Raw genomic sequence first — 12,383 nt, forward strand, 5'->3', positions numbered from 1 at the left:
CATGGCCGATCTGTATCTTCCTGCCATTTACCCGCCTTTGTTCTGTAACCCTTAATCCCCTTACCCAACAAAAATCTATCACTCTCAGTTTTGATCCAATGGTTGGATGTATTGATCAGTTGGTGTTGGGGTTACAGTTATTTATAGGGACTTTTGTCGGACTGGTAATAAACTCATCAATGGGTTTGGCTCTCCTTGTGGTAAGCTCTGGTAGTCTAGATTTTCCGATTGGCCTTATTTTAACCAGGTTAATGCAGGACTTTAAATCCTCCTTCATAAGATAACCTCGGCTTGTGGATGTTGTTCATGGTTTTAGTTGATTCATGTGGAGCAGGACTTGAATCTGTTATGAGGAGAATTTGTTTTATGCAGTGAGTTGTTGTGGTTTGGAACGAGCTGCCTGAAAGGGCGGTGGAAGCAGATTCAATAGTAACTTTCAAAAGGGAATTGGATGAATACTCAAAGCGGAGAATTTGCAGGGCTATGGGGAAAAGAGCAGAGGGGAGTGGGACTAATTGGATAGATCTTTCAAAGAGCCAGCACTGACACGATGGGCTGAATGGCCTCCTTCTGTATTGCATCATTCTATGCAGTTATTCACTTTGGTAATAAGAATAGAAAAGCTTAATATTTTATAAAAGGTGTGAAACTTTTAAATGTTGATGTTCAGTGAGACTTGGGTGTACTTGTACAAGGAATGCTAAAAAATAACATGCAATTACAGCAAGCAATTAGGAAGGCAAATGGCATGTTGACCTTTATTGCAAGGGGATTGGAGTACAGCAATAAAGAAGTATTGCTACAGTTGTATAGAGTTTTGGTGAGACCACATCTGGAATACTGTGTGCAGTTTTGGTCTCCACATTTAAGGAAGGATATACTTGCACTGGAGGCAGTGCAGTGAAGATTCACTAGATTGGTCCCTGGGTTGAGGGGGTTGTCCTATGATGGGATGCTGAGTAAATTGGGCCGATGTTCTCTGGAGTTTAGAAGAGTGAGAGGTGATCTCATTGAAACATATCAGATTCTGAAGGGGCTGGATAGGGTAGACACTGAGAGATTGTTTCTGCTGGTCAGGGAATCTAAAACATGGGGGCACAGTCTCAGGGTAAGGGACCGATCATTCAGGACTGAGATGAGGAGAAATTACTACACTTAAAGGGTTGTGAATCTTTGGAATTCTCTCCCCCAGAGGGTTGTGGATACTCCATCATTGAATATATTTAAGGCTGAGATAGATAGATTTATGGTCTCTCAGGGAATCAAGGGATATGGGGAGCAGGGGGGAAAGTGGAATTGAATCCTAGGACCAGCCATGATCGTATTGAATGACGGACAGAATCGAGAAGCGTTTGGTCTGCTCCTGCTCCGATTTCTTATGTTCTTATGATCAGTGACCGATTGATCTTTCATGATGTCTCTCTTTCTCCTCAGGGTGACCCTGGTGCTGAAGGCCCTGCTGGTAAGACAGGTCCAGTAGGCCCACAAGGATCTCCAGGCAAACCGGGCTCTGAGGGGCTGCGGGGAATTCCAGGCCCTGTTGTAAGTAAAGGACTCCTGCTCCAGACTAACACCATTTGGTTTTACGATCACTTTATTTCAGTAACTTATTCTTGTCTCTGACAATCTGAACCCTTTTGTTTAACACGTTCTTTTCTCTGATGGATTTCAGGGTGAGCAAGGTTTTCCAGGTCCTCCTGGTCCAACAGGTCCACCAGGCCCAATGGTTTGTAATCAAAGCAATCACAGTTAAACTTTGTTCCCTCACCAGAAAGTGATGCCTGCTGTTTACACTGATGTTTCTTTCTGTTTTTCAGGGTCCTCCTGGATTGCCAGGCCTCAAGGGTGACCCCGGTACAAAGGGTGAGAAGGTATGTTTTTCAGCTGAAACCAAAGCTAATGCTTCTAATGATAATATAATATGAGCTGTTCTCACTGATGCATGTGGGTCCTTCTTTCCCAGTTTTAGGTCAAGGCTCTTCACCAAATACTATCCATTTAGCTGTTACATAAAGCAGGGAAAAATTCAACACCAAGCCACAGAAGGTGCTGTTAGAGCAGGTGTCCAAGAGCTTAGTCAAAGACGGAGGTTTTCAGGAGAACGTTACAGAAGGAGAGGAGAGGCGGAGAGGTTTCAGGAAGGAATTCCAGAGCTTGGGGCCCAGGCAGCTGAAGGCACGGCCGCCAATGGTGGAGTGATTAAGATCGGAGCTGCGCGAGGTGTCAGAATTGGAGGAGCGCAGAGATCTGAGAGGGTTGTGGGGCTGGAGGAGATTACAGAGATAGGGAGGGAGCGAGGGGCTGGAGGAGATTACAGAGATAGGGAGGGAGCGAGGGGCTGGAGGAGATTACAGAGATAGGGAGGGAGCGAGGGGCTGGAGGAGATTACAGAGATAGGGAGGGAGCGAGGGGCTGGAGGAGATTACAGAGATAGGGAGAGAGTGAGGGGCTGGAGGAGATTACAGAGATAGGGTGAGGGGCTGGAGGAGATTACAGAGATAGGGAGGGAGCGAGGGGCTGGAGTAGATTAGAGTTAGGGAGAGAGTGAGGTGCTGGAGGAGATTACAGAGATAGGGAGGGAGCGAGGGGCTGCAGGAGATTACAGAGATAGGGAGAGAGTGAGGGGCTGGAGGAGATTACAGAGATAGGGAGAGAGTGAGGGGCTGGAGGAGATTACAGAGATAGGGAGAGAGTGAGGGGCTGGAGGAGATTACAGAGATAGGGAGGGAGAGAGGGGCTGGAGTAGATTACAGAGTTAGGGAGAGAGTGAGGTGCTGGAGGAGATTACAGAGATAGGGAGAGAGTGAGGGGCTGGAGGAGATTACAGAGATAGGGAGAGAGTGAGGGGCTGGAGGAGATTACAGAGATAGGGAGGGAGAGAGGAGCTGGAGTAGATTACAGAGTTAGGGAGAGAGTGAGGTGCTGGAGGAGATTACAGAGATAGGGAGGGAGCGAGGGGCTGGAGGAGATTACAGAGATAGGGAGAGAGTGAGGGGCTGGAGGAGATTACAGAGATAGGGAGAGAGTGAGGGGCTGGAGGAGATTACAGAGATAGGGAGAGAGTGAGGGGCTGGAGGAGATTACAGAGATAGGGAGAGAGTGAGGGGCTGGAGGAGATTACAGAGATAGGGAGGGAGCGAGGGGCTGGAGGAGATTACAGAGATAGGGAGAGAGTGAGGGGCTGGAGGAGATTACAGAGATAGGGAGGGAGCGAGGGGCTGGAGGAGATTACAGGGATAGGGAGGGAGCGAGGGGCTGGAGGAGATTACAGAGATAGGGAGAGAGTGAGGGGCTGGAGGAGATTACAGAGATAGGGAGGGAGCGAGGGGCTGGAGGAGATTACAGAGTTAGGGAGAGAGTGAGGGGCTGGAGGAGATTACAGAGATAGGGAGGGAGCGAGGGGCTGGAGGAGATTACAGAGATAGGGAGGGAGCGAGGGGCTGGAGGAGATTACAGAGATAGGGAGGGAGTGAGGGGCTGGAGGAGATTACAGAGATAGGGAGAGAGTGAGGGGCTGGAGGAGATTACAGAGATTGGGAGAGAGTGAGGGGTTGGAGGAGATTACAGAGATAGGGAGAGAGTGAGGGGCTGGAGGAGATTACAGAGATAGGGAGGGAGCGAGGGGCTGGAGGAGATTACAGATAGGGAGAGACTGAGGGGCTGGAGGAGATTACAGAGATAGGGAGGGAGCGAGGGGCTGGAGGAGATTACAGAGTTAGGGAGAGAGTGAGGGGCTGGAGGAGATTACAGAGATAGGGAGGGAGCGAGGGGCTGGAGGAGATTACAGAGATAGGGAGGGAGCGAGGGGCTGGAGGAGATTACAGAGATAGGGAGGGAGCGAGGGGCTGGAGGAGATTACAGAGATAGGGAGGGAGTGAGGGGCTGGAGGAGATTACAGAGATAGGGAGGGAGCGAGGGGCTGGAGGAGATTACAGAGATAGGGAGGGAGCGAGGGGCTGGAGGAGATTACAGAGATAGGGAGGGAGCGAGGGGCTGGAAGAGATTACAGAGATAGGGAGGGAGCGAGGGGCTGGAGGAGATTACAGAGATAGGGAGGGAGCGAGGGGCTGGAGGAGATTACAGAGATAGGGAGTGAGGGGCTGGAGGAGATTACAGAGATAGGGAGGGAGCGAGGGGCTGGAGGAGATTACAGAGATAGGGAGGGAGCGAGGTGCTGGAGGAGATTACAGAGATAGGGAGGGAGTGAGGGGCTGGAGGAGATTACAGAGTTAGGGGGGGAGCGAGGGGCTGGAGGAGATTACAGAGATAGGGAGGGAGCGAGGGGCTGGAGGAGATTACAGAGATAGGGAGGGAGCGAGGGGCTGGAGGAGATTACAGAGATAGGGAGGGAGCGAGGTGCTGGAGGAGATTACAGAGATAGGGAGGTAGTGAGGGGCTGGAGGAGATTACAGAGATAGGGAGGGAGCGAGGGGCTGGAGGAGATTACAGAGATGGGGGGGAGCGAGGGGCTGGAGGAGATTACAGAGATAGGGAGGGAGCGAGGGGCTGGAGGAGATTACAGAGATAGGGAGGGAGCGAGGTGCTGGAGGAGATTACAGAGATAGGGAGGGAGTGAGGGGCTGGAGGAGATTACAGAGATAGGGAGTGAGTGAGGGGCTGGAGGAGATTACAGAGATGGGGGGGAGCGAGGGGCTGGAGGAGATTACAGAGATAGGGAGGGAGCGAGGTGCTGGAGGAGATTACAGAGATAGGGAGGGAGCGAGGGGCTGGAGGAGATTACAGAGATAGGGAGGGAGCGAGGGGCTGGAGGAGATTACAGAAATAGGGAGAGAGTGAGGGGCTGGAGGAGATTGCAGAGATAGGGAGGGGCGAGGCCATGGAGGGATCGGAAAACAAGGATGAGAATTTTAAAATCGAGGCGTTGCTGATGCAGGAGCCAGTGTAGGTCAGTGAGCACAGACGGTGATGGGTGAATTCTCAAAGATTAACTGACATTCTTGAGGTTCTTATCACAGTGATGTTAACAGTCTCGGAGCTGGGATGTCTCCTGATTGGTGTAAGTGTGTGATGACTGCTTGTCCTGTGTTACAGGGACACCCGGGTTTGATTGGTTTGATTGGGCCTCCAGGAGAACAGGGTGAGAAAGGTGACCGAGGTATGCCAGGTCCTCAGGGACCTCAAGGTCCGAAAGGAGATATGGTAAGTGTTGAGTGACCAAGAGTTCCTTGTCTTTCACTATTGATACCTGCCCCACTCAGCAAAAGGCCTCTGCCAAAGTACCTGAGTGAATGAATTAATCCAAAACTTTCCATTTCACTGTAGAATCAATTGAATGCTATTGAGGTCAAGCACATTGCTTTGTGTGATTTCTTTTTATTCATTCTTGGGATATGGGAATTACTGGCAAGGCCAGCATTTTTTGCCCATCCCACTTGCTTTGAGAAGGTGGTTGTGGGGCACCTTCTTGAACCGCTAGTGGTTTGATACAACTGAGTGGTCATTTCAAAGAGTAGTTAAAGCCAGTCACGTTGGTTTGGGTTTGGAGTCATATATAGCCCCAGACTGGGTAAGGACATGACCCAGTCGGGTTTTTGTGACAATCCGACAGCTTCATGGTCGCTTTTACTGATCCCAGCTTTTTATTTCCAGAATTTTAAAACTGAATTCAAATTCTCAAACTGGATTAATAGTCCAGTAACAGAACCACAACAGCACGTAGCCCAGTCGAGTCTCGTACAAAGTCATTTACAACCCATCTTTGTGAATCTCTTGCAGGGTGTCCATGGTCAATCGGGTCCGATCGGCCCTCCTGGTCCTCCTGGATTAACTGTAAGTATTGATTGATCCAATGTGGCCGACACTAGTGAATTAATCACCAAGTGTTGATAAAATTATTTACTGACCTTATCACATTTTGCAAATCAGGCAGGTGATTTTACAAAATCAAGCTTTCAGGCAGCTTTGGGGGGTGTTGGGAGCATTGTTTAATGGGCAGAAATTCAGTTAAGTTGCATTGGGAAAGACATCATTTGGAAAGTTGGCTTTGAGGAAACCACCATCCTATCTCCAGGATCTCTCTTTGTGTGAAATAACATGCCATGACCTAATTCCTATCCGGAGAATCCCAAACCCAACATGCACTAATCTCTTGCACCATCCATGTGCATGGGAACGCCAATCCAAACACTTTCAGATTTTTAATATCATCTCGTTTACCAGCAAGCTTTCCTTTAGAATCTGAAAGCTGTATTTTGTCCATTTTCCCCTCACAGGGATGCAAACCTGGGACTAGCAGTTACCCCACATGCTTTTTACTGGATTAAATATAGACCATCAACATCTCTGACCTCCCAAATTCTCTTCAAAGTAGTGATTATTACCTCATAGGCCAGATACTAAATACACAATTAATATCTTTGTTTACAATTACATAGTAATGTGAAACACCTAAAATTGACAAATGCTATGTACGCTTAAATACAATGAGAAAGTCCACAATGGGTTCATTGCCTTTTGTATGAAAACTGTTGACTGAGTTCGAGTTTCAAATTAAATGAACAAACTTTGTATTTCTGCATGTCAAATTCAGCCTTTCACTATCTTCCTTTACTTAGCATGTCCCTCAGGCAGGGAATGAGAGTGAGACCCACCTAACAACATACCTCCATATATCTCCAAATTACACCCATGTCATTGCAGGAGGGGCAAATGTCCAGTACTCTGGGTTAGATGTGAGCACCTCACCATCTGCATTGAGCTTACAAATCTACATAAAGTAGAACTACCCGAACTTTTTCTGATTCAAGGATCAGTAAAACCAATTAAATCAAGGAAACCTTCTCAGTTGTTCTTTTGATCAATGATACAATCTTATCATTTTATCAATGAAACCAATACCTCAGAGAATTGGCCAATAGAAGCAAGATTGGCCATGCAGCCACAACTGATGGGTTCAATATGATACTAGCTAAATGTTTTCTTACAGTTGGACAAATCTAGCTTCTGATCTGTGTTAAAACCCATTAACCAATGAATCGACTGACACTTGCTTTCTTTTTGCAGGGTCCACCTGGTCCTAAAGGATCTAAAGGCTCCTCTGTGAGTATTCTCTAGACGGTGAGGGGATGGATCAGGGACTCTCTGTTGCTAATACAGAAGAAACTTGTTCCTAACCAGCTTCATTCCATTAACACTGAACAATAAACTTCAGCAAAACCCCTAGACTGGCTTTACAGAATTCTGTAGATGTTGCACCTCAGTGTGTGGCAAACTTTAAGATAAGGACAAGCAGGTAATGGGAAAGATTGAAAGAAGGACAAAATGGCTGAGTACCTTATGTCAAGGAGTTAAAGGGTAATGTTATTGTACAAACTTGTACCAAATTCTGTTATTTTAGAATAAATGGATAACGCCGCCTTTAAATAGCGCAGGGTAGAGTTTCATCCACACATTGAGTATTTGAACAATAACATCAATAACAGTAATTGCTTCCATTGAGCCTGTTGTCATTAGGAAAACAAATACCAGGGAGAGAAGCAACCTTGGGTTTCTCAGATGACGGGAGGTATTGGTGTGTTAGATATGGAGGAATCCTTTTGTACAATCTGTCACCATGGATTGTAAACTAAAGAAAATCCAAGCTAGACGTAACTTGTAGAGAAGGAAAACCAGAAAGTGCTGGAAATATTCAGCAGGTCAGGCAACATCTGTGGAGAGAGAATCAGAGTTAATGTTTCAGGTCTGTGACCTTTCATCAGAGAAATAATTTCATGCTGGAGGGCCAGTGTTCCGAACACTTGATCCTGACAGCAGCCTCACTCCCTAGGAGAGTGTGTCAGGTAATCATGAGGACTGTGCCTGGAATTCTCGACATGCAAAGCTCTCCAATGAGTGCACTTCATAACATCAGCCCTTTGCAGTCGAGGTCAAAGGTGACGCTGAATTCTCAGAGAGTGTAGATTTATAGGGAGAATAAAAAGGCAGGAGGTCAAGAAGAAAGCTTAAAGTCCCAGTTATACACTGCCTTTTACATCCTCCGTGTCCAAAACGAGTCCCCAGCCAATGAACCATCTTTACAGTGCGGTGAAGGCAAGTGCAGCAGCCAATTTGTGCACAGCAAGGTGCCACAAACAGCAATAAGATAATTGTTTGGTGGTGGTGTTTGAGGGATAAATGTTGGCCAGGAAAGGGTGACAAGCCCCCAGCACATTTTCATATAGTGCCATGGGCTCTTTTACATTAACGAGAACAGGTAAACAGGATCTTAGTTTAACTGGGTGCAACACAGACTCACCAGAACGATACTGGGGTAGAAAGAGTTAAATTAAGAGAACAGGCTGCATAAACATGGCTTGTATTCTCTTGGGTTTACAAGGTTGGGGAGTGATTTAATGAAGGCCTTTAAAATGACAAAGGGATTTGATAGAGTAGATGCAGAGAAACTATTTCCTCTGGTGGGAGAGTCCGGGAGGCGTTATGTTAGAATTAGAGCTCAGACATTCAGGAGTGAAATTAGGAAGCACATCTTCACAAAGCGTTGTGGAATTCTCTCCCCCAAAAGGCTGTCAATCCTGGGGGGCAATTGGAGCTTCCAACACTGAGAAAGATAGATTTTTGTTGGGGAAGGGTATCAATGGATATGGAGCTAAGGTGGGTAAATGGAGTTAAAATACAGTTCAGCCATGATCTAAGTGAGTGGTGAAGCTGGCTCAGGAGGCTGAATGGCCAAGTAATGTCCTTATAATAATCACGAGTGTTGAAGTAAGCTGCAGCTTTGACCAAGTTCCTCAGTAAGAGTAGTGTTGTTATTCTGCATGCTTGTAAAAACTCTCAGAACAATGGTCTGACCCCCGTGTTGAAATATACGTGGAGCAAGGCAGTCTGCAAAACACAAGTGACACAATACAACCCAAAACTGAACAGTCCTCCAGCCTTTCGATGTTTATGTTAAATGGCCCTTATTTATTCATCCACAGGGTCTAACTGGTCCCAAAGGTGAAACAGGAATACAAGGGCCGCCAGGCAACCCTGTAAGTACATATTTTTTTTAAATTGAGAAAAAGCGTTAGCAGACTTGATGGGCCGAATGGGCTCCTTCTGTGCAGTAAATGACTCGATGACTATGGTCAGAAATTTGATTGTAGAATTCATTTGAACTCAAGCTTGGTCCAATAGCAACTGTCTATGCGAATGGAATGCTCACATAGCAAACTGCACAGTTAGTAGCTAAAGGCTGGAATGTTGCTCCCTTGTACCATTAGAAAGTGTAACAGGGAAAGATAATCACTTGTGTCACATGACAATCAAATGATTTTTTTTAAAGAGGTCGTTAGTCTAGAAAGTGCAACTGGTGATGGCAACAAAACATTCAATATGTTCTTGAGTCATAGTGCTTCCCCAGTACAGTACGATCACACCATCCCCTCTGTACACAGTGCGATCACACATCCCCTCTGTACACAGTATGATCACACCATCCCCTCTGTACACAGTGCGATCACACCATCCCCTCTGTACACAGTGCGATCACACCATCCCCTCTGTACACAGTGCGATCACGCCATCCCCTCTGTACACAGTGCGATCACACCATCCCCTCTGTACACAGTGCGATCACACCATCCCCTCTGTACACAGTACGATCACACCATCCCCTCTGTACACAGTGCGATCACACCATCCCCTCTGTACACAGTGCGATCACACATCCCCTCTGTACACAGTATGATCACACCATCCCCTCTGTACACAGTGCGATCACACCATCCCCTCTGTACACAGTACGATCACACCATCCCCTCTGTACACAGTGCGATCACGCCATCCCCTCTGTACACAGTGCGATCACACCATCCCCTCTGTACACAGTGCGATCACACCATCCCCTCTGTACACAGTACGATCACACCATCCCCTCTGTACACAGTGCGATCACACCATCCCCTCTGTACACAGTGCGATCACACATCCCCTCTGTACACAGTATGATCACACCATCCCCTCTGTACACAGTGCGATCACACCATCCCCTCTGTACACAGTACGATCACACCATCCCCTCTGTACACAGTGCGATCACGCCATCCCCTCTGTACACAGTGCGATCACACCATCCCCTCTGTACACAGTGCGATCACACCATCCCCTCTGTACACAGTGCGATCACGCCATCCCCTCTGTACACAGTACGATCACGCCATCCCCTCTGTACACAGTACGATCACGCCATCCCCTCTGTACACAGTGCGATCACGCCATCCCCTCTGTACACAGTGCGATCACACCATCCCCTCTGTACACAGTGCGATCACGCCATCCCCTCTGTACACAGTGCGATCACACCATCCCCTCTGTACACAGTGCGATCACGCCATCCCCTCTGTACACAGTACGATCACGCCATCCCCTCTGTACACAGTGCGATCACACCATCCCCTCTGTACACAGTGCGATCACGCCATCCCCTCTGTACACAGTGCGATCACACCATCCCCTCTGTACACAGTGCGATCACGCCATCCCCTCTGTACACAGTGCGATCACACCATCCCCTCTGTACACAGTGCGATCACGCCATCCCCTCTGTACACAGTGCGATCACGCCATCCCCTCTGTACACAGTGCGATCACACCATCCCCTCTGTACACTGTCTCAGAGAACCCCCCCCACACTGTGAGTCACAGTGGCCCCTCGGTCTTTGCCTCCTCAGCGTGTTCTCCTCATTGGGCCTCAGCTTCTCACCAGAGTTTCTCAGGATAAGAACAATGTACCGTGTGTCTATCCAATAGACAGTTGTTAACAGAAATGCAAAAGACACTACGTTGAATGTCTCCCAGTTGCCCCATGGAACTGGTGTCAGTCTCTGGAGACAAATTATATTTTTAATTATTTCAAATTCTATTTATGAACTGTCGATAACTTTGTTTAATCTAAAGGGTCCAGCTGGTGAGGTCATTCAGCCCTTCCCATTCCGGTCTTCATCAAGAGCGAAACGCTCCATAGATGCTAGCCAGTTCTTAGAAGAAGGAATTCCGGATAATTACCTGGACTATGCAGATGGAATGGAAGAGATTTTTGGTTCTCTCAACTCACTGAAACTAGAGATTGAACAGATGAAGCATCCAATGGGCACACAGAACAACCCTGCACGTACTTGCAAGGACCTGCATCTCTGTCACCCTGACTTCCCTGACGGTAAGCTCACAATGTGTGAAACCAGTGTCCATCTAGTGCTTCCACTACACAATGCCATCAGACAACAAGTCAGTCACATCAAGAAGTTTGTTCGCACGAAAAGCATTCAATTACAAGGACAGGTTGCACAGACTAGGCTTGTATTCCCTCAAGTACAGAAGATTAGGGGGTGATCTAATTGAGGGGTTTTAGATGATTAAAGGATTTGATGGGGTCGACAGAGAGAAACTATTTCGTCTGGTGGGGGGAGTCCAGAACAAGGGGGCAGAACCTTAAAATTCGAGCCAGGTCGTTCAGGGGTGATGTCAGGAAGCACTTCTTCACACAGAGGGGAGTGGGAATCTGGAACTCTCTCCCCCAGAAAGCTGTTGATATTGGGGGTCAATTAAAAATTTCCAAACTGAGATTGATAGATTTTTATTTGTTAAGAGTATTGAGAGTTACAGACTCGAAGCCCATCCAGATCAGCCCTGACCTAATTGAATGACAGAACAGGCTCGAGGGGCTGAATGGACTCCTCCTGTTCCTGTGTTCCAATGATCCACACAATCATATCTAAATTCCTGAAATCCAACATTGGATTCAGGAATCCCAAGTGCAGGGAATGTTGATGATGCGATGGTGTCCAACCCAAAGGTGTCCATGTCACAAAGTGCAGGTGTTAGTGACCTCTTGTGGCCAATCATCAATACTGCACCCATCCTTCTCTAAATGGTCCCCTGACATTTGAGCCCCTTTATGATGTGAGATTGGAATGTTAACCCATCCACTGGATTCCTGGGTTAAACATTATCCTACATTTCAAATAAGATTATCTGTCATTATATTATGCCATGGTGTAATGTATGGTTGTGTCACATGTCCAAAACCATGAGTCACTTAATTGGTTTATGCCTGTTTGACTGAATGAGAAGATCTTGGGAAGGATGACCAAACTGTAGGAGAGAGAATTGGAGGGCCCGAGGGCAGTGTACATTCGTGCAGGGCAGAGGGTCTGCAATCCCTTATTTTGAGAAAGCTTATTTTGAATTCATTCATGGGATGTGGGCGTCGCTGGCCAGGCCAACATTTATTGCCCATCCCTAATTGCCCTTGAGAAGGTGGTGGTGAGCTGCTTTCTTGAACCGCTGCAGACCATGTGGGGTAGGTATACCCACAGTGCTGTTAGGAAGGGAGTTCCAGGATTTTGACCCAGTGACAGTGAAGGAACGGTGATATAGTTCCAAGT

The 12,383-nt window shown here is 47.4% G+C and overlaps 1 protein-coding gene across 2 annotated transcripts in view; it reads left to right on the forward strand.

Moving 5' to 3' along the window:
- The window catches only part of col5a1 (procollagen, type V, alpha 1), a 633,899-nt gene that overhangs the window by 604,740 nt on the left and 16,776 nt on the right, over nt 1-12,383 (forward strand). For both annotated transcript variants that reach the window (XM_068012023.1, XM_068012024.1), the window contains exons 56-63: nt 1,435-1,542; nt 1,673-1,726; nt 1,818-1,871; nt 5,053-5,160; nt 5,737-5,790; nt 7,024-7,059; nt 8,937-8,990; nt 10,897-11,155. In XM_068012023.1, coding sequence (XP_067868124.1) covers nt 1,435-1,542; nt 1,673-1,726; nt 1,818-1,871; nt 5,053-5,160; nt 5,737-5,790; nt 7,024-7,059; nt 8,937-8,990; nt 10,897-11,155 — 727 coding nt within the window. The remainder of the gene's footprint in view (nt 1-1,434; nt 1,543-1,672; nt 1,727-1,817; nt 1,872-5,052; nt 5,161-5,736; nt 5,791-7,023; nt 7,060-8,936; nt 8,991-10,896; nt 11,156-12,383) is intronic.

The sequence above is a fragment of the Heterodontus francisci genome, chromosome 32 (assembly GCF_036365525.1).
Source record: "Heterodontus francisci isolate sHetFra1 chromosome 32, sHetFra1.hap1, whole genome shotgun sequence".
Taxonomy (NCBI): Eukaryota; Metazoa; Chordata; class Chondrichthyes; order Heterodontiformes; family Heterodontidae; genus Heterodontus; species Heterodontus francisci.